Here is a 22,784-nt window from a genome sequence, read left to right on the forward strand (position 1 = left end):
GGATCCCCCAGTTCTTTTTTTTGGACTGGGCTGTAACGGCAAGAGCTCTAACTGACCCCCAGTATGAGATTGTCAAATGAAAGGACCCTTTATGGAATGGAAGGCTTATTGCCCACAGAGGGGCTAATCTTACACTGAAGACAGCTCAAGATTACGTACCCCTTAGCTTCAAATGAGCAAGGGTTTTTATGGAAGACAAATGGATAACAGTAAAAAACCTGCACCTACTCACAAGAGATGAGCCGAATCAGAGTTTGGGGGGAAGGTGAGCATATTCACTGTCAAGGCAGTGCACAAGAGCAGATGAAAAAGCTCCCATATCACTTTAATACTCTGCAGGCTCGGCTGTCTCAGACAGAAAGGCACCAAAAGGGCACACGTTCTGGCGCTGGTGCTGGCTCTCCCATTTCACAGGGCCAATGAAAAAATAAAGCATTTCATGCACAAAGGAGGAGGACTGACAGGCACACTTCCATCAGCACAGCCAAAGTCCCTGAAGAAGCTCATTAAAGATATTTTCAAAGAAAAAGATGCTCCAGCAACATATGGCATGTTTCATTAGCCATGTCAAAGAACATGCTGGCTTCAACCACCACTACCTACCATCTTAGCGGCCAAATGAGGAAGGGTAAAGATAATGGGAAAATTAAAAGATTTGGAACTAAACCATTTTGGCAAACATGAAAAAGATGACCACCATATACAGATGAGGAATTCATCACCTCTTCACAGTTTTCCCCTCATTTTAAAAGTTTATTGTTAAGTAGGCCAAACCCTTTGTTCACCACAGGAACGCAGTACACAGGCCAAAGCTGAAGACCGTCTCTCAGTCACCAGAAGAAAACCTTTCAACCACGAGGACTTTCTAAAATTAACAGATGATTTTAAGTTGAGAAGCAACTATTGTGACCAGCTACTCTCACCTCCAGAAAAACATCAGCCACAACCACCAACTCTCAATTCAAACCCTTAACTTCTGATTCAGCTAAAACAGGGTTGCCAAAGAAGAGACAAGTGCCAAATTTCATGTATAATTATGAGCCATAGGCTACGGTATGAATTCAGGACTACACATGGTCCACAAGATGCAGCTGGCCAGCCATCAGCATTAATAGGTTAGCCTAGTGATCAAAGCAAGAAAAGAGCCCTTAAGTAGCAAATATTTTAGTTTGTACCTTAATATGTCAGCAAGAAAACATTCTCTTCTTTAAGCCACTACTATTTCTGCTTCCTGTTTCTCTTCTTTCCATATAACGATTAAAATTTCTTGTTCTGTTCCTCTCTCTCTCCATATAAGCAATCCTTTGGTATGAAACTTCATAGAAAGTTACTTGAAATGACATTTGACTTTTCAGTAGTTTTCTTACTTTCTTTTACTAATTTTTTTTTAAACAAAAAACATCTGAAATTGATGCGTTGTTAAAATTTGTGACAGGCTAGAGTTGTGATTGTCTTAAAACACATGTATGTGAACAAAAACTAAGAGAGGTAAATAGTAGATCTGATACAATGGGTAGCTTTAGTAAAGACACTCGTAGAATTAAAGGTGGGTTTCCCCCCTCCCCCTTGCCATTGTTATTAAATGAAAATGTACTTTCTTGGGATGAGAGAGAAAAATAATCTCAAAGAAATGCTGTCTCCTAAAATGATTTCCAGTTCCTACTGCTTTTGATAGGACAGCGCAACCTGCTTCCCTCAGTTAAGATGGCCACTGTGCCCCACATACCTAAACGAAGGAACTAAAATAGTCCGTGGCAAAGACGGCCACCATCTCTCACTGTTCTCAAAAAAGGAGAAACCAAGCTACCTTTAAGGAAAGTGGCAGTCCCATAGGCTATGCGGAGCAGGTGAATATGAAAGTGAATCAGATAGAGACAGGGAACATAAAGGAATATGGAGAAGAGCCATGGGGGGAGGGGGCACATAGGAGAATACAGATAATCATAGCACGAGAAAGTAGAGAATAGAAGCATGGAAGACCAGGGGCTACATGGAAAGTCAAGGAAGAATGCAAGTGGAGCAGAAGACTGAGTAGAACAAGGATCAACAGAAGCAAAGAAAACATAGGCCACAAAGGAGAAGAGAAAATGAATGACAGCTCATCCATGCCAAAAGTTGGAAGCCATCTTGCAGAGCACATTTTTGTCTAGACCTTTAAAAGGTGAACACTGATTCAGAAGGTAGGACATAAAACAGGGGGTGGGGGTATTCCCACTGTAAAACACCAAATGTCACATGGGTACTCTCAACATTTTAAAAGCCTGCTAAGTTTCATTGCTTTAATTTTTCAGTACTTATGTTTAGCAAAATTGCTTCTATCACCAACCCTCGTTCTTTACCCACTTCTACTGCCCACTTTTCTTTTCACCCCACAGACTGCTTCTTTTAGCCTTAGAACAGTCTGCCTCTGGCTGACACACACACACAAAATCCTCCACAGTCCAACAAAGGAGGTCCCCTGCGGTGCACAACGGGAAGTGTGTCAGAATCCTTAACCGGCTTATTACTGGCTCAGAAACAAAGGTTTGTGCTCCAAAGGCTACAGAGTTAAAGGGAAACTAATAGACAAGCATCAAACTACTTCAAAAGTGTTCACAACTAATAGCATTGTGATGAGATATTGTGGTGAAGTAGGAAGAAAGTAGAGGTAACCTGATAAGTCTGGGGAGGAGAGGCATTTTAGTTAACGAGATCCTGCAAGGTAGGTTAGGTAGACTTAAGGCAAGTCTTACGTAAGGTAAGACCTCTGCTTCTGGGCAACAAAATAGACAGTGTAACCTGTTCAGTAACTTAACTTTTCTTTTTTCTAGCTTTTCTGGGGTTGTACCAGTTATATCTATAATAAAGTAACTGTCACACTTTCTTTTTCATGGCAAGAAAAAGGAAGAAGAAAGCTTCCAATTCAAATCTCAACAAAGCAGTTAATTTAAAATTGTGCACATAATACAAAATAGTTTGACAAATTGCTAGTTTCTGGGATCTTCCATGACTTTTGAGGCAAACCTAACATTTATCTTTACCATGTGCTCTTAATACCATGTTTTAATTCTCATATTTTGTTAACAGTTTTAAGATTTAAGATCCTTAGAATTTTTTTTGGAATAAACATGAAATCAGATTGACAGCATCTATTACAGGCTGAATTTCTATACCACAGGTCCACAAATCTTAGATTTGGACCTAAATACTGACAGATATTTAGGTTAGGTTTAATTTTTAACCAACACAATTATGCTGGCATATCCCAAAGCATGGATGCATTCACACAAGTAAAACAGTGGTGCCCAACATTGGCATAGCTTACTCTTGTATAGCATGAAAATATTGATATAAGCAGTTTTATAGATTTTTGTAGCTATTCTTCTGACTAAAGGAACTGTATCACTTTAACTGTACTAAACCTGGGTGTAGACAAGCCCTCAACCTGCCAGGCTATCCTTATGTTACTTTTCCATATTGCACTATTATTGGACAGGATGGACAAAACTCAACAATTATTAAAAAAAAAAAATCAAAAAAAAAAAAATCAGATTTTATTTTATTTAATTGCATTTTTAAGATGCATTTTCTTTTTAAATAAGCCTATATAAAGATAGTTTTCACTTCAGATACGTTAAAGTTCAAACATATCATCATGGAATAGGGATTATAACTTCTAATCATATACTGCTTGAGACACTATATTCATGTAACCTTTTTAGAAAAGTTTTATAAATAGGTCACAACAGGCCATGAACTGTATCACGGGCCCAAGTGTATGGGGTTCCCAGAGGCTCCTCTACTGATTAGTAAAGATCAAAGAAAACCACTGTACCCAACAGGAATCGGTGATCAGTCTAGAAGATCCCATTAAGCATCTCTGTGATGCTTAGTTTCAGTTCTCAAACTCTGGATTTGTCTCCAGAGATAACATCCTTGTTGACAGCAGTATATGGAGATGAGAAATAACAGGCCTGAGCAGTAGGGCTGTGCAAAGCTTTGGATGGTGATTTGATTCAGAGGAGATTTGGCCCTATTCAGGGGCCAAATCTCCCAATCCGAATTGAATCAGGGGACCAATTAAAAGGTCCAAATCAATGCAAAGATCCCCAAATCTTTGGCAAAGATTCGGAGAGCTTTGATGATTCGGACAGTCCCTGGTGCAGCAGGGAGCTGCAGCCACTCAGAGCTGATAAGTACTAGGGGCAGGGGATGGGAGAAGAGACCATGGGGGGACCCCTGCCACCACCCTGACCCCCGCCCGCTCCCCCAGCCCCCCCCATGCCCCCAGTCCCCCCATGGCTACCCCCGCCCACCCCAGCTCCCAGTACTTAAAAAAAAAAAAAAGTCCCAGTGCTCACCAGGTGCTGCTGGGTGGGGGGCGATCCCCATTGCCCCACACTGCATGGGGGGCTTTGCACAAGCCTCCCAGACCCCCCCCACTCTCCCAGCCCCCCCACAGGTGCCCCACCTGCCAGGGCTCCAGCCCTTTAAGAGAAAAAAAAAAAGCCAAGAAAAATCTTAAGATTCACCGCTCCTGGTGCTGCCTTGGGGCTTCAGGGGGCTCAGAGCCCCCAGGTGGTGGGGGGCAGCAGGGATTGCCCCCAGCTGGCAGGAGTGGCGAGCCCTGGGATTTCTTCAGGTCTTTTTTTTTTTTCCCCCTTAAAGGGCCAGCGCTGGCTCATGAGGGGCACGTGGGCGGGGGAATTCAGGGGCTCACGCAGAGCCCCCCATGCAGCAGGGGGCAGTGGGGGTCAGCGGGGATCACCCCCTGCCCAACAGCACCTGCTGAGCCAGGGCTCCCCCCCCCCCCCCCCCAACTGCCACGAACTGGGGCAGACAGGGTGGCCATTGCCAGGCTGGGAGAGGGGTGGGGGATGGGCCTGATCTGGCCGATTCGGAGATTCGGCTGTTGCTGAATCTCCAAATCAGATTCAGCCGAATCGAATCAGGACAGCGATTCAAATCACCGAATCAAACTGCTGTCCCCCGAATCGGCTGAACCCGAAGCAAATACTAGCTGCTTCGCACAGGCCTACTGATCAGCCCTCTTGTCTCTCTGCAAGTTTGTGTGCATAGAGTCAAGGCCTTGCCTCTCTCTAAAAGTGCAAAGTTTCAAGAAGTTAAACGAATAGAGCAGGGGTTCCCAACCCCCCCGGGCCACAGGGTTGGCTGCTGCAGACTGTAAGTGACCGTGGACTGGCAAACCACAAACTGGAAGTGACCGGCATACTGCAGACCGACAGCCAACCTTTTTTTATACTGAGCGTAAAAAAGGGTTGGCTGCCTGCCCACAGTATGCCAGTCACTTCTGGTCCGCAGTTTGCCGGTCCATGGTTTGCAAGCCCTCAGCATAAAACGGTTGGGAACCCCTGGAACAGAGGATATCAAACAACACAAACGCACTTTTTGTAGAAACAATGATTAAATCAAGGCTTCCTAAACAGTGATTTCAATCTATTTGATTTAAATGAACTCCACCCTGTTATCGGACACTAAGTTTTCTTTCTCAAGTGGCAGAAAGTTTGCTGCCACTTCCAACTCTCACAGTCAAGTTCTATTTATTAGTGTAATAAACAAATACATGTAAAAGAGTCGGAGAATTCAGGTCCGTTTTTACCAGATAGTGGAGCTGTCTGGCAACAGCTCAAGACAATTAGACAAGACCTTGGACTCTACCTTATTTTTGAAATATACTTCAATGGGCATAATGAAGCCAGCGTAGCCAGACTCCTCCACTTTGTAAGGGGGCTCCTTGCACACTGAAAAAAAAGCAAAAACATTAGCTTCAAGTATAACATAACATTAATTAATTGAGACCAAAATAATTACAAGGATAAGAAGTGGGCCTCTTACAATGCAGAGATCATTCAAAACACTGACCTTTATGATAAACCGAACCAGACGGTCAGGTGTTTAACAAGAGAAAGGAAAACCTCTCCCTGACTCCTCTCACAAGAAAAAGAAAATTTAGCAGTTCCTCTAGTCAGTGCAATCAAATCTCACAGCAAGCCTGCAGGTAAATGCTGCATGCATTTTACACCTGAAGAAATAAGCGGTTAAACAACCTGCCCCCAAAGTACACAACATCAGAGCTCATGATACCAAATGTCAACTCTGACACGGAGTAAACTACACACCACCAACACGGAACCTGAGCAAACAGGATGAAGATTCCCTGGCTAAGTAAGGATCTGTTGCTCGTGGCCCCAGTCCCTTGTCCTATTTCCATCTCTGTATCTTTAGGACCTGGAATCTTTTGTGCTATTTGCCATTGCACTTTGTATACACTAGCATCTGACTCAGAGGATTCTAGAACCATTTGCCCATGATGGCAACGGTTTGGAGACAGTAGATCCTCTTTAGGGAATCTAGGCTGTTGTCTGCTTCGAAAAATGTAGATCTGTTAAATGTACTGAGAACTGCAGTCTGCAGAACTCGCATCACCAGAATGAAACATACCAAGTAGGAAATGCTTTATGTATGTGGCATGTACATGGAAGGAATTAAAACACAGCCTGTATGCAGCAAAAGAGCATGTATGTTATTTCAGTCCCAGACAACACGACACACACAGACACAAACTGCAAGGTGAAACCAATCTTACTGCATACTGGGATGCGTTTTATAAAATGTGTCCTATTCGACTTATAATACTCCTCAAATGTATTCTTAAGGCCACCTTTGTGGCCAATACTTTTAATTATTCTCATTCTCTCAAAAGTCTCATTTCACTGCAAGTCCCATTAACAGAGGCATGATGGGTGTAGCTCTCTTTGAAGGGAGTCAGTGCTATTTTGTACATAAGTGGTCCCACTGGAGACGTAACAGGAACAGACCACTCTCATCTCAGGAAAGGAGGATACTTTTATGCTTGAACGTAGTTAATGCATTACAGTAAATGTAAATAGTCGGTTAAATCACTAGAGAAAATTACTGAAATACTTTTATACTGTTTATTTCTAAAGTATTTCAAAGAATTGGTTTGATTAGGAAGTGATATTTCCCTTAAAACTTAGCATCTACCAAGTTAATTTCCCCTAATATAGGAAAAGTCATTCTCAGTCCTAAACATACCAACAGATACAAAAGCTCCGACAACAGGGAAGTGCATGCCTGAAATAAGAACTGCTTGACTATTTTAACTGTTTTCACTTTAAAATCGTACCATAAAAAAAACAAACAGTGCCCATATGATCTCAGAAGAAGGGTTTAGACTATTTAGCAGGCAGCTTTTGTTCTTCTGCTACACTGTTTTTACAATTTTTTCTCCGATAATTCTCATGTGTTCACTGCGCTGCACAACCTTGCCAGCAGTCCCTTGCTCCAAGTTATTGCAAGTGACTTTCCACAACCTTGCAGGCCAACTTAGGCATAGTATTGATGGGCTGCAGAATTAATCTATAACCCAGCCTCTCTCTGGTCAAAAGCAGGCTGGGAGATGAGGAACCTTAACCAGGCAAGTGAGAAGCAAGAAGGGAAATAAACTGCTGTTTTTAGAGCAGGGTAATACAGCAATCTGCTTAGCAAAGAGGATATACAATCCTAATATAGATGTTTGTTATAAAGTAATTACATTGGCTGACAAGGATTCCAGCACAACAGATCGTTAGTTTTACTCAAGGCTTCTGATAAATTAACTTCCAGTTCAGCAACCCAGTTGCTTACCATATATCAATTTTATTGCACTAACTTGCAGTAAATACAGTCAACATGTGTAGAAGATGTACAGGATTAGAAAAAAAAAAAACCTGTAACCTTTTAGGTTACTTTTCACAGCATTGACTCTTCAAATGACCATTGTAAGGCAGTATCCATAAGATACCTACATGACCAAGTCTTCCTGACCTGGTACTTCAAAATATATTGAATTTTAGGAAAATGAGGCCTGTCACCAATCCTGATGCTAAATACTATGTTACTACAATACTAAGTACTGAGCTGAAAATGGCATTTGTGAAAGGGCAGGACTTGCAGAAATTCTGAAAGCTACTCAGTGACAAAGACAGAGGAGTCCCTAGGCCCATTCTCACCCAATATTTTAAGGATTTTAGTCACCTGCAAAGGTCAAGGCTTGCGTGTATGCAATTTATGTTTTGCTCCTCCTTAAGAAAATATTTTACAGAAACCTAACAGTGCAAGGGAAAATCTAGACTGCACAGTGACCAGCCATACAAAGGAGACTGAATGCTGGTTAACCAGACACTCCCCAAAATATACTCACCACGTTTCGGCTTTGGGAAGCTCTCATGTAGCCGAAAGACCACCCTCTCCACAAAATGCTGGATGTCGCATTGTTCTGGGCCACGGACAAATACCATCCAGTCATGAGTAAACCCTTCAGTGGTGGGCTTTTTCCGCAGCTGGGCTCGATGCCCTAACTCCAGCTTCACTTGTACTGTGCACTGGAAGGGGAAGAGAGGTGCAGAATAACGATTAATGTAGTAGTGATGACACTTTTACACAGCTTTGAGATCCATAGCTGTAAGTTGTTAAAGAAAATTAGATGTCTATGACACCCAGACAAATTCTCTAAAACGACGCTGTAGTCGGTCAGAAAAGTGATTTTAAAAATGGCTCCTACCACCATAAATCTATTCTGTCTCCAAGTCATACCTACTTAGTTTGATGAAACTAACACTGCAGAGTCAATGCAGTTATAGGAGAGAGATGGGCTTTTCTGTCTCATGCATCACCAGCTAAGTTTTTATTACAAAATCTTTATCATAGGTATGTCAGACCACAGCAATCTGATTTTCAGATCCCAGGTAGAATTTTCAGCATTGGCAGAAAAAAAAAAAAAGATATTAGATTGTGAATCACTAGGTTAGATTATGTGCACATCAATTTTTAAAGTTGCCATTTTTTTTTACTACAACAGCACTTGATTTACCGTTTTTAAAGTTCTCGTAGGAACTAAAGACAGTTTAGCTGCATTGTAAGTTTCATACACCGATTGATTTTCATGGACTGTGCTCATGTGGAATTATATGAATGCAATATTGTGTCTATTTTCTAGCAAAAGAATCATGTAATTTCCAAGAAAGTAAAACTCTGATGTTCCACAGTATTTACTACATATTTCATAAATACTTTTGAGGAAAAAAAAAAAATCAAACTCCTTAAGGGCAGGAACTATGCTTTCATGTGTGTTTGTGCAGCCTCCCACACTTGAGGCAGCTGAACTGCACCTGCAACTGCTAAACCAATTAATATTAAACAGATAACAATAGACATAGGTGAGTCAAATGCTCTATTCAAGGAACAAAAATGCTACTACATATAGCATGGAAGAAACAGGTGAAATTTATTAAGATGATGCACATATTACTGCAGATCTGTTTCACCTAGGAGACTATAGGAGATAGATGTATGCTGCAGAGGACAGGTCAGTGTAATTAACCACACAGAAAACTGAAAGACTTTTAGTACGAGTTCAGAAGAAACAACTCGCCTGAGAGTCTTATCTATGTACTTACTAGACCAGAAGTGTGAACATTATACAAACTAAAGCAGCAGCCATGATCATCTCAGAGTGCACTTAAATGCCCAAAGCTAGAGACTGGAACTTCAAACTCACATGAAGGAAGGACAGCTTCTGATTTTTATTTCCACTTAACTAAGATTTACAGGGAAAATGTATTTGTTTTCAATTTCAAAATGGAGGTGTGACCCAGTCAACTGTCAGCTGGCATTCTGAACGGGAAAATTATTCCTCACTATTTGTTTTACACATGCATGCATGGCCCCAAAATTAGATCAGGGTCCCCACTATGCTAGGCACTGAATACATATGTAGCTAGAGATAGTCCCTGCCCTGAAATGCTGATATTCTAGCAAATAAAGGAAGCAGAAAAGAGATTATCCCCATTTTACCTATAAAGAACAACACCAGAGATTAAGGCACAGATAGTTAATAGTGATTTTGAGCATCCAATTTAGTATAGCTTACAGTAGTGTGATTTTCAAAGGGTGCATGCTCAGCACTTTTTGAAAAATCACAGGTCACCTTTCAAAATCTTGGCCTAAGCTTCTTGCTGAAGATTACACAGGAAGTCCATGGCAGAGCCAGGAACTGAACAATGATTTTCTAAGCTCTCATCCAGCTCCTTAACTGAAAAAAACCAACTCATTAAGGGTCAAATGATTTTAAGAGTATTGATTTAGGCTACCAGCTCCAACATAAAACATCTTCATATATCTGTTGATCCCTCAAGTCTAAGCCAGGGGCCCTCTCTCTCATTTAACCACCATTTTTCTGAGTTGTCTTTAAGTTCTCTCAGTAGATCATTTTGTTCTTTTGCACATTGGTCCTGTCACCTCCATGGGCTACAACTCAGCATGAAAGACTAAGGTCCCCTCTGTCTGTCTCCCAAAAAAGGTGCCCTTTGCCTAGGCTTACAAATCTTGAGATTCCAACAAAAAGACAAACCGTGTTTTACTCAAAACAAAGGAACCTTGCATGAGATAATGCAAGTAGCGAGAGTCTGCCTAAACCCTGACCTCGGTGGGCAAAACCTCTTGACATCATTCCCATGGTATTCAAGTAAGAATTCTTTCCAACAGATCCATTCTATTCTATAGCTTCATGCACTAAATAGCTGTAACCCTGCCTTAAATTTTGCTACTGCATCCAATTACCTCCCCACTCCAGAGAAGGGTAATTGCAATTTATAAAGGTTTCTCATAATAGCTGAAATGACTGAAAAATCCCATATATTTCTTAGTTAAAATCAGGTTAGGAAGAGCTAAGTGAAATGTAAAACAACAGTGGAGTTTAAAGTGGAAATCGTACTTGACCTTCTCTTTAGGTAAAAGTCTGATTAGCCATCATCAGGATTTAAATCAAGAGTGCCCAACCTTTTTGCTCCGAGGACCAGATGAGTGATACCAACTCAGTTTGTGGGCTGGATCTGACCCATGGGCTCGATCCAGCTGTGCAAGGCCCAGATCTGATCCAGATGCATGGAAGCAGTGACAGGGTTAACTGACGCTAGTACCCCAATGTCAAATTTCCAGACCCACACAGAGCGCCGGATGACGCAGCCCTGAAGGCCATATCCGGCTCTCAGGTCAGGGGTCGAGCAGCTCCGATTTAAACCAATAGCTGAAAAGATCCCTATAATGAAATGCCCCCCCCCAAAACATTTCAATTTGCTCCATTGGGAAATACAGGGAATCCGATTTTTGCCCAGCTGCCTACAATAAAATGAAATTTAAACCTATTCGTTGACACAAATGACTACGTCCTGCGACTTCTCACCGAAGGCCTTGAACTCTCACCTCCGGTTTCTCCGCTTGATAACACCAACCGCTTCCAAACCAACAATTAGATCCGTTCACTGTCACTTCTGGATTAATCACCAGAGCTTAGCTGAGCTTCCCCGTGTAAATTTATGGGCCTGTAGAGACTCAGGCTTCAACATTACATTGTGTGCAAATGGGAAAAAAATACGGCTCGGAAGAGAGAGGCGCAGCCCGCCTGCGATCCTGGCAAGACCAACTTGCAGCAGGGATGCGGGGGGAGCGGGGTAACACCCCGTTTTGCAGGACAGGACCCCGGCGCCAGCACTGAGGCTACACGCTGCTCCCCCCTTCCCCACCAGCACCGCTGCGGATGATGCCCGGCCCTTAAAACTGGGGCGGCAGACCATCACGATGCCATTTCTGACCAAGCCGGGAGATGCTGCAGAGCTGGATGCTGGGGGCAGAAAGTCGTGCTACCCCCTTGTGGACGGGGGCAAACCCCCACCCCTCCCCCGCCCGCCACCACGGTGGGTAGTTTTTTGGGGGGGACCCCCTCCCCCACCCCCAGGATGGGGCAAGGACAGTAAGCCCCTCTTACCCCAGCCCCCACACGAGGTGGGTGCGGGTGCTGCCCCGCCCCCGAAGGGAGGGGTGGGGGGGGGCCACGGCCCCATACCCTGCCCCTCCCCCCATGCCGGGGGGGCGGAGCCACGGCGCGTGCGGGGCCCCTCCCCCCGGCCATGAAGGGGATGGGGGCACCACGGCCGCCCCTCCCCCCGCGGCGGGCCCCGCGCTGCCACGTGCGCCCCCCCCGCCCCCCTCACCTGATTGTCCATGGCTGGGCTCAGCGCTTTCCCCCCTTCCCCACGGCTCGGCCCGGCCGCGGCCCCGGCCCCGGCCCCTCACGGCCCCGCGGCGGCCGCTCGCCTCATTGTGTGTCACTCACAGGCACAACCGCTGCCGCCCCCCGCGGAACCGGAAACGGGCTCCCCCCCTGAGGGGCAGCCTCCACCGCCAATGGGAGCCGCGGCTGCGGTGGGGAGGCGGAGCTTCCCGCGGGCCTCCGGAGACCCGCCGCGCGCTGAGTGGCGGGCGCGGCGGCCAATCGGAGACGGGGGGGCGGGGGGTGAGGCTGGAGGTGAAGTTCGGCGCCAGCCGCGGGGGGCGGGGCCGGGGCGGAAGGGGGCGGGGCCGCCTGGTCCCAGTCTGGTTGTGAGGGGGCGGGAAGCAGGCCCCTAGCTCCCCTGCGGGAGCCCCATAAAGTCCCCACGCTCCCCAATGCAATGGCCTCCAAGCTGCAGCTGCTTTTTATTGTAACACCTTTGTCAGGGCCAAACCCATTCTGAAGTCATTTGCGCAAGAGCCGAGGCCCGAACCGTGCCCGCGCAGAGCTGCGGGGTGGTCGCTGGCTGCTCTGCCTTCCATCGCCGCCTTTAGGTCCTCTGCTTTTCGCGTGAGGCGCCCGCCGTCATACTTTAATAGCTCGATTAATTCATCCCGTGTTGGTCTGGGTGCTGCGAATGCCAACCAACGCGAACGCCGCGTGCCCCCGGACTGGGGGGGCCACGGCGACTGCCCACGGGCGGCCGCAAAAGGGGAGCTCCCGCACGTGCACGTGGGTCACGTGCCCAGCACGTTGCAATGCCGACAGCGATCCTATTTGTCGTGCGTCCTAATGACGTCCTTACGTTACGGCGGTTGCTTGCCGCCGTTAAACGCTGGTCTTCAAAATCGGTTCGACATCGCCCTTCGTTCAAAACGCCCAAGCGAAAGATGTCCTCCAGCTCAGAGGGGTCGAAAGAACGTGATCGCTGCGCGCTCAATGCAACCGGCCTCCATGTTTGACGTCCCTCGATGGCCGCCCTATGGTCCAGCCTGTGCTGCTCTCTCTGTCCTCCCTCCCAGACCGTCCGTCTGGGGCTTTGGATACTCCCCACACCCAAGCGGGTATCCTACGTGCAAGCCCTGTCCCTGGTGCGCTCTTTTTGAACCAGTGACCTGCTCTCCTGGCCTGTCTTTGTATTTTTTGTCCCGTGAATTTAGTTGTTCCTGTGCTCCCTAGCTCCCCCAATTAGCAGGGGCTACTATGTTGCGTGGTGGACTATGCCCACATTCCTGATAGGTTTACATGCAAGGTTCGGATGCCCCCTTTCTCCCTTGATCTTAGCCTCAGCGATGCCGTTTGTGCCTCTTCCCGTGCAAACCGGCTTCAGGAGAAGTTAGGCCAAGTGCATACGGTTCCTTAGGCGGCGGGCGTTTGTCCTTCTGACCAGCTGGTTGAATGGTGTGAGGGAACTCCGAAAAACACCTAACAGCCTGCGTGATGGTGCGATGCTAACCCACAAGCAAGAGGCAGAGGTGGAAATGAGAGGGAGATTTGTGACGTCTACAGACAATTAACCAAGAGCCCAAATTATGCAGGAGGCAGAAACTTTATTTCATTGTGGCAGATGTTAGCAAAGCAAGAAAGACTCAACATGTTCAGTCTCAACTGAAAAAGTGCATGCCGTGTCCTGCCGTGCCCCTCCAGTTTGAATTCTGCTACTTGCTGTTGTGTGAATCATTGAAAATGCGGGTGGAAGACCCTTTAGGAGTCATGGTCCATGTAAACCAGTTTCTGACATATTTGTCGAACCTGCTCTTAAAAACTTCCAATAATGAAGATTCCAAAACCTCCCTAGGTAATCTCTTTCTGTGCTTAACTATCTTTATTCTTAGTTGGGTTTTTTTTCCCCAAATGTTTAATCTAAGTCTCCCTTGCCACAGTTTAATTGCATTACTTCTTGTCTTATCCCCAGTGGACATGGAGAAGAGTTCTCAACTTCTCTCTTGCGGGAAAGCTTCTTCCTTTTCTAGGTTTCCTGCTGGTACGGAGGGGCCTTAAGGCTCTGTTTCTTCTTCTCCAGAGATTCAGGCTCAACATTAGGAAAAACGTCTCAGGCAGGGTGTCCAGACTGTGGAATAAGCCCCCTCCCTCCAGAGGTGGTGCGATCTGGAAATCTTCAAGAGGAGACTAGACAGTCACCTCGCTGGGGTCCCCTGACGCCCAGTTATCTTTCCTGCTTGGCGCAGGGAGCTGGACCCGACGATCTTCCGAGGTCCCTTCCGGCCTTACAATATATGAATCTGTGAACCTCTCCCTCCGAGTTGTGACTGATCACTGTGATTGTGGGCATTACTTCTTACTCATATCCTATCCTGAGGGCTAGTCCTTCGCCTCACCCAGGTGTTTCTGTTCTGCAAGAAGTGAAATCCTCCTTGGAAAAAAAAGTGTTCTCCTTCTTTTGTCTCAGACTTTGTTGTTATTTTATTAAACATTGCTCCCAAGACAAGAAATTTGAGAGCTGCCCAGGACCCCAAGCTTCTCTGTGCCATAGCTCTATTCTCTGTAGCTTATTTGTCAGCTTCTCTGGAATATTATTAGGATTTTCCCTTTCTTTGAATCTACCTCAGCCTAAACCAGGGGCGTGGCACATACAGCCTGTGGGTCAGATGCAGCCCACTAACCCGGGTCATTTAGCCCATGGACTTTGGCCCCAGCTTGGCTGTGGTGGTGGGGCTTCCCGTGGCAGCAGCCGTTACCCATGGAAGTACAGCACCAAGAAGCCCCCCGGGCAGGAACCCTGCCACCGCAGCCAGAGCCAGGACAAATGGCCTGGCTCAGTGGACTCTGGCCACGATGGCAGAGCCCTCGTGACCATGCTGCTGCCGGAGCTCTTTGTGCTTGGGCTCTCACCGAAGCACCGGTTGCCCCACTGCCTTGACCAGAGCCCTGGCTCTGGCCGTGGTAGCAGGGCTTTTCCCTGTGGTGTTGCTGGTGCTGCCAGCACTCTGGCTCTCGCTGGGATGTGGGCTGTTCCCGTGGGAACCTACGGTGCTGCTCGGGTTGCTAGCATCCAGCTCTCACTGGGGCACCGACTGCTGCCATGGGAAGCCCCACCACTGCAGCTAGAGCTCTGGCCACTGTGGCTGCGGTGAAGGGGCTTCTCAGGCTGCTAGCACTCCAGCTGTCACCAGGGCTCTGTCTGTCACCACAGGAAACCCAGCAACCATGGCTGCGATCACAGGAAGCCACAGCACCAGAGTCAGAGCTTCTGCCCGTTGAACCGCTGGGGCTGCCGGCTCGAGTATCAGGATGTGGCCCGCAGGCACCTGAGAAGGAGGGAATGTAGTCCTCCATCCAATACGAGTTTGACATTGCTGGCCTAAAGCTTTTACCCGCTTTTGTTTTTTTCTTTTTTCTTGTTACAGCTCTTTTCTTTTTTTGTACACTTCAAATTACTACTCAAACTTCAGAGAGTCCTACACCCAGAAGCCAAGCTACTTTTCTTCTTTAGGATGTAGGTTTATATTCATCTCAGCCTTCATCGCCTGCATTGGTTTGAATCAGAGTTGCCTTTCTGGCTGTTAATTGTTCGATGGATCCAACACTCACTGCAAAGGAGAACCTTTCTTCTCTGGCCAAATCTACCCTGACATCAGACGAACACAGCTAACTGCCGCTTTCTATGTATGGTCTCTGGCATCAAGTTTTTGAAGTTGTTCCTATGCGATATCCCAGGTTCATCTATCCAGGGGTCAACACAGAACCAAGCGGGCTCAACTTGTGGGTTCTGACAGATTCTGACAGTGGGCTCTTACCTATGAATGCTCATGCTTCTCTGAACCAGGTAGTAAAGTGCTACCCTGCCTTTTCCTAGTAGTCTGAGCAGGGATGTAGTCTGTACAACATCGCTTTATCTGAAATGAGTCCTAAGACAACGTTAGATTAATGAGCAGTGGGATTTTTGAAACACTCAGAGGCTCTGCTCCTGTACATCTCAGGTGTATCTGCTTCAGAGTCAGGTCTGGAGTGACAAATTGCATCAGTGTAGTAATGTATTATGATGGTGTCTGAAACTAGATTCATACCAGAATGTGCAGGCTAACGTCAGGAACTTGCACAGCAGGGTCAGCTTTTGCAAAAGATACTTCCCTCTTAAAGTAGTCCAACAAGTAATTATGCAAAAATGCCACCTCTTTATTCCCCTGGCCCAGCCTGGCCCAGGTTACGTACATCTCAGATGCATATTTTTTGCTTGTAATAGTTAAATTGTTATTCCTGTTAGCCCTACAGAATTAATATAGCTATGACTTGGTTTATTTTAAAACATATTACTTAACACATGTTAATTAGCAGGTTACAATACCAATGCATACAAAGCAAGTTGTACTTTTAACGTGCCTAAACCGGTGGATGTGAAACCTAGATGCCTCCTAAATTTACCTTGATTAGCTAACACCTTAAAATTATAGCTGTTTTATCTATATTAGGTTTCAAGAGACATTAATTCACGTTAGCCAAAACATGTTCAAAGTACACCTTTTCCCCTAGTTTAGATCTGGATCGTTTCTTGTGAACCGAGCACATTTGAACTGAGTCAAGGAATCCTATGATCCCGCTTTTACAGTCATGTCTCAGAGTAGAATTACATGGTAGAGAAAGCCTTAATAAAAGGTGAGTCTTTTGGGGGGAATATTCATGGTGCAGTTTTGAATTCTGTGCAACTGTATTAATATAATGCTATCTAAAAATCTTGCCTGTTACTAAAAACGTTAAATCAGGAAAATATAGGAATATTTTGATAACTGTAGCTCTGAGCAAGATATGAGAAGCCCTTCTCTCCAGGGCCCTGATCCAAACTCCATTGAAATTAATTTAATCATCATTCCTTTTACTTGGGAGATTTTGATCGGGCCTCTTGTAAGCAGTGGGTAAAAGGAAAGGCAATGACATACCAAGCAATCCTTAAACGGGCTCAACCCAAAAAAAGTAAATGTGCCAGAAGAAAAAGAGGTGTCTCTTAAGAAGAGGCAGAGTGATCTGACATCAGGTGACAAGTGATATAATGTTCACATTATGGGAATGGCGAAATGGGCTGAGGAAGGCAAAAGATAAATAAAAGCCAGAGTTAGTTATATGAAAGATAAGTAACAAGCAACCCAAATTATTTGTGTAAAATGTCTAACATAATACCAGCTTTACAGTGGGAACACAGTGTTTTCCCTGCAGTTTTATCTAAAAGGACATTGTCTACAGGTCCACGATTTGCTTTTTATTCCGGTGTAATTACTGGGCAGAGTCTCCCCTTTCCCACAACAGAAGCTGCAGAGCCTGAGGTTCAGTCTCAAAGCAGTATCTTAGCTGTGCTTCTGCTGCACCACACGATTGCAGGAACAAAATGATTTATGACCAGGGACAAGGGGGGAATGCAAAATATAGAGAAAATGGTGGGGATTTTGCAGATATTTTCCACAGAGTCTGTGGACATTTCTTCTGACTAATGGAAATGGTGTCTACTAGGCTTTTGAGGTGCATTCACTCTCAGTACTATAGATTAGCAAAATATATAGCTAGGATGAATTGAAAATCCAGCAATTAAACCACTGGTCACCACTGCAGTATACAAGTACCAGTCCTGTAAGGTGGATGGGGAAGAGCAAATTCCACATTGTACTTTTTTGGATGTACTCTGGATTATAGGCATCTTTCTGTCTGGGGAAAGAGAATATGGAAATTTGAGGGGCGGGGGTGTGATTTGATGTTATGAACGTCATTCGGGTTATGACAGAAAAACGTGGTCAAACAGGAAGGTTTTCCAGCAAATCCTAAAGGTATTCGGACACTAGTTTCATTCTGTGCTCCTCTGTAATTTGAAGATTTCATCCCGTAGCTGGATTGCCTCAAGTGAATCTGTCTCCTCCCTAGGCATTGTCTAGCCTAGAGATTTAATTGATTGGATTGTCCTTAACTCACTGAGAAGTGCCCTTGCTACACTGGTACAAATTTGCTGCAATCAATTTTTCACTATTTACCAATCTGTATAAATTACCCTGATTTCTTGCAAGATTAACCTCAATTGGAATTAGCTCAGTCAATCAGTTGCCTCCATGGGTCTCTCTCAGTCCTGTTCTGACACAGTCAATGCAAATTGTCTTCCCACTGGTGTCCCACGATGCACCAGTTACTGCAGACATGTCTTTTCTGGATACCTTTCTGCATTCCACTGTCCAGAGATCAATTTGTCTGGAAGTCACCTACTCATACACATAGCACAGCATGCTGCTGTCCATTTGAGCCACAGTCCCTGTGAATGACTTCTAAATTCAGAGCAGCAAGAATTGCCTGAAATATCACAATTCCTCTGCACTTAGTTTTTGGGCAGCTTGGGTATATCGCACAATGCTGAACAACATTTTCCAGAATTCACCACGCAGTGCCAGGAATCTGGTGAACATGCCCAAAGGGCAACGTATCATAAACAAGACAGTACAGTCTTAGTGTGAACAAAGAGAGTAAAGCTGCATGTTAACTTCAATCAGTGAACCATTGACAAAGGAAACATTCATTTGAGCCTAAGCTGTCAGGTTAACTATTTTACTCCACTCATCACCATAGTATCTGAACGCCTTTCAGGAGTACGTTACACACCGTGACTAACATCTGGCACATGTTGTTTGTTCTCACGTGATTGAAATTAAGCGCATTTATTTTTCTAATAAAGATAAGGCTGATGCAATTAAAAACAGACTAGTTGCCCTGAAAGTCAGAACCAGCTTCACGCTGTACTGGAGCATTAGTTCTACACTGCAGCCTTCTATCTAGTGACACTTTAAACATGCTAGCTCAGGAACCAGAAACAATCTAGCCACAACAGCACAGAACCTTGTGAAGGCTAATTACTCTGTTTTTCCTCAGGGTAATTTAATGCATGGAGAGCTCCCTGTACCTTATTACAACTGCACCTAGTACCCAGGTTATATCATTTGAAGCTAGCCTAGGAATGTCTTCACTACACCACGGTTTTCAGCGTAGATGGCATCCTTCAAAAAAAAAAATCATACCAAAATCACTTCATCCAATACATACCTGTTTCGGGGGAGTCTCTTACCCAAATACCAACCTGGCTTTTTCCCTGTTTGCTTTATGAGATTTGAAAAGTGTACAACTACAAGTGTAATGGTTTCGTGTGTGTGTATGGGAATATACAAGCAATGTCATGTAGCTTTGGGGAGGGCATAGCCAGCAGATAAATCAGGCATCTCCAAAGCTCTAATTTTATGGGGACGTCACAAACTAACGAGCTGTCAGTTGAGTATCTCAGAGCCCAAGACAGCTGTGAGCTGAGCTCCTGTTTCTTTATATTCATTCCAGCAACTTCAAGGTTTAGCAATGGGTGCCTGCAAATCCAATTAGCTTCTTTCTTTATGATGCTGTGTTCTGGCAGAGATCTGCTGTTTTACTGCCATGTACAGTAGGTCCACTGCCAATGGATAAGAAACATTGGGTGATTTGCATATTTAATTATGCAGATTCAGTGTGGTAGATCTCTTTAATTTTTGTCTGGATTTTCTTTTCAGGCGCTTTCTTTCTGAAATCCTTGTCTTGAGTCTGAAATGTGTGCATCTTCCCAAGGCCTTACCCATAGGAAAGTACTTCACAAAAGAATTCCCACTAGTTCCACCTGCTGTATTAGAAGTGGTGGGAAATGGAGTGGAGCCAAACAATCTGCCCACGCTACGGCTCTCACCGGCTTCACTCAGATAAACTGATGTTGCAACTGATAGAAATATTTTTTGGAAAATCTACTCATGTACTGCTTCAATGTCCACAAGTAAGAGAGAGAAAGAGTCCTGGGAAATGGGAGGGATAAGACCTGTCAGATCTTTTTGGAGGAAAGACACTGTACCAATATCAAGCTAATCTCTAGCCCCTCCAGGGGAGGGTATAACAGGACCACCAAAAAAAAAAGAGCAAAAAACCCCTATCTTACCCTGCAGATGCACATGCCTAACCCCAAAATATCCTGAACTGAGTAATGCTATCCCAGGTAGCTTACAAGGGACAGCAGGTGTCCACGAGGGGAAAAAACTCTACTGTCAAGATAAGTCTAGCTGCTTTGCCAGGGAGTTTAGCAACATGCAAGTTGACAGAGTGCAAGCCAGGCTCCGCCACCCCACAAAATCCCCCGTCTAGGCAGCTGAGCAGCCAGCAGGAGCAGACCTTCCCGCACCTACTTCACCTGTGTGCACCTGAATCTACCCGAAAGAGCAAACAGGTAGGAGAAGCTACAGCTGAACCAAGTATCATCTTCCTGTCCCTCCCAACCCTAGGCCACCCTATTTCTTCTCAGCTATTTCTTCTCTCTCACTGGGAATGTTTGGTGCTAGCCCCCAACTGTTATCCCCATGAAACCCTCATGCCCAATATTATACCCAAAAGCTCCCTCCAAACACTCCCCTGAACTGGGCCTACACACCACTCCAAAGCCATCCCAACAGCTTATTTTTATAACCCCAAACTCTTTACTGTAGGTGCGGCTGGTAGCATTGCCTGTTGTTATATTGACCCAACACTTCCCCCATAAAGCCCCCTTTTAAACGATTTGTTTCTTTGCCAAGCTAGCCAGTTGGCCTGAATATTTTGGGCACACTTCAGCCAAAAGACAGTGGTTGGAAATGCTTTTCCCATTTCCAAGAATGATGCTGCAGGAAGAATGTAGCGTTTTGTGATGTTCATAAAATTCTGGTGATCTTTTCTAATGCTCTTCCTTGGAGCAGGAATTTGAGATGTGGTGGCAGCAGGGCTTTTACGTCAGGGATGTGCCTTTTGTGAAAAAACTTGTCCAAAGACCTCTTTGAAAACTCTCCATTGCTCTAGAGAGATTTAGAGCTTAGCAGCTAAAATCTCCAAACATGCCATCCTCACTGGGCATGCTGTGGCCCTTCAAGACTCCTAGCGCTGAGCAGATAGCATAGGGACCATCTTCGCAGAGTAACCAAATGCGCTGTCACCTGCATGGGCTGAGGTGTGGCCAAGCACCAGAACTGAGATCATGGAGCCTGGCTCTGCTCAGTCAGTCCCTGGCAGCATGGAGGAAAAAGGGACCTGATTCCAATGAAGATGTAGCAATACACAGAATAGGGGAGAAGAAAAGCAGTAGTGACAGCAGCTTGGCGAGTCCAGGACCAGAGGGAGAAGAGATAAACTGGACAGGAGTTATGAGAGAGGTCTGAACCCATTTGAGAGGAGGTGGAAATACCGGGACTGTACAGAGATGGGAAGAAGAGAGGGGACTGAGACTTGTTGGATAAGGAGACTGGAACATGGAACTAAAGGAATACAGAAAAAAAGAGGTGGAATAAGGAAAAATATAGCTAACAAAGAGCTGGGATATAGAGGGAGAACTCAGAGTGTTTAGGCAAAGACACTAAAACAAGGAGCCTTCTCCAAATACACAATGATGATCACTTCTCTCATGACTTAAAACTCACTTGGAAGTTATTGTGTTCCTTTGTCCCAACACATGCAGTGCAAGTCTACTGGATAGAGCACTGATCTGAGACTCAGAAGTCATAGTTTCTGTTCCTGCCTTTGCCCCTGGATAGTTCATTTCCTTGCTCTGTGCCTCAGTTTCCCCATCTATAAAACAAGACTAATGATACTGATTTCCCTTGTAAAGTTTGTTGATTAAAAGTCCTCTATAAATGGTGGGTAGTGTTATAAAAGTGTTTCCAAATTAACCGAATTGCAATTGAAAGGGGGAATCCATGTTTTTATATTGGCTTTCCCAAACATACTCATGACCAAAGACTCGACATTCTTCTCCTTGCAGATACCATGGTTGGGTGGTATTACCAGTAGTAGTGTTACAACCCCCATGTGCACACTTTGCAAATGCTTTCAACCTCATTTTATGGAATGATTTGGTTACTGAAGAGAGGCTGTGAACTGCTTTTGTTCATTCATCATCCTTTGCACCCCGACTCATCATTACTTCATGCCACAGTCTCAGCAGAAGACTTTGTTCTCAAGGGACAGTTCCAGGTTGATTGCCAGAGAGAAAGTAGAAGAATGGGTAATAAAAGAGAGAGAAAAAGCAGCTGATAGGAATGAGAAATTTGTTTGCAACCGTAGATCCTTCTGGTACAGGTACTCCAGGGCTTTTGGCTTGAATGTTGCAAACCTGACAATGCATGCTAGTCCAGATCAGCTGTTTATACCCAGCAGTATTGTCTTAGTTCTCTCAAATCATTGTTTCAAATCAAGTGCTATGTCTATCGGTCACCTCCCAGGATTCCCAGCACATAGTTAAATCTGGCACATACTACATTGAAGGTCCAGATTGTTATTAGCCAAGGACTTGGATGGCTAGCAAACTACTAGCTTCATCTTTGAAAAGTTACTGACAGCTTGACATTTTTTCTAGTCCCTGTATTAATGAAGGACTCAATAGAAAAAAAGACATTTTTATATAGTTTAGCTTAACTAAGTTATTTTGTGACAGAGAATATCCTAAATTATAGTGTAGCTTATTTACTGAAAAAATGCAAAATACTTTAAAATGCAGTGCCCCTTCTAGTTGGAAGGAAAAGAGATTTTTTTCTTAGAAAGCAGGAACACAATGAGAGTTTTATTTTGTTTTCAGTGAATTTAGTCCCAGTGAAAAGGATCAGATGCATCATGTCCCTAGCAGATACAGGATGGGCAATGTTAGCTTCCCTGACAGTCCTGCTGA

General features: G+C 44.9%; 1 protein-coding gene across 4 annotated transcripts in view; it reads right to left on the bottom strand.

Annotated features, from left to right (window-relative positions):
• Nucleotides 1–12,174, bottom strand: part of MLLT1 (MLLT1 super elongation complex subunit) — a 46,721-nt gene extending 34,547 nt beyond the window's left edge. For 2 of the 4 annotated variants that reach the window (XM_059719820.1, XM_019485380.2), the window contains exons 1-3: nucleotides 12,051–12,172; nucleotides 8,204–8,384; nucleotides 5,659–5,741 (exon numbers count right to left, since the gene is read on the bottom strand). In XM_059719820.1, the coding sequence (XP_059575803.1) occupies nucleotides 5,659–5,741; nucleotides 8,204–8,384; nucleotides 12,051–12,062 (276 nt within the window). In that variant the 5' untranslated portion in view covers nucleotides 12,063–12,172. Of the gene's footprint in view, nucleotides 1–5,658; nucleotides 5,742–8,203; nucleotides 8,385–12,050 lie in introns of all 4 variants that reach the window. The other 2 variants (XM_059719819.1, XM_006266812.4) reach the window with 2 other exon arrangements.
• Nucleotides 12,175–22,784: the final 10,610 nt, after the last annotated feature.

The sequence above is a fragment of the Alligator mississippiensis genome, chromosome 16 (genome assembly GCF_030867095.1).
Source record: "Alligator mississippiensis isolate rAllMis1 chromosome 16, rAllMis1, whole genome shotgun sequence".
NCBI lineage: Eukaryota > Metazoa > Chordata > Crocodylia > Alligatoridae > Alligator > Alligator mississippiensis.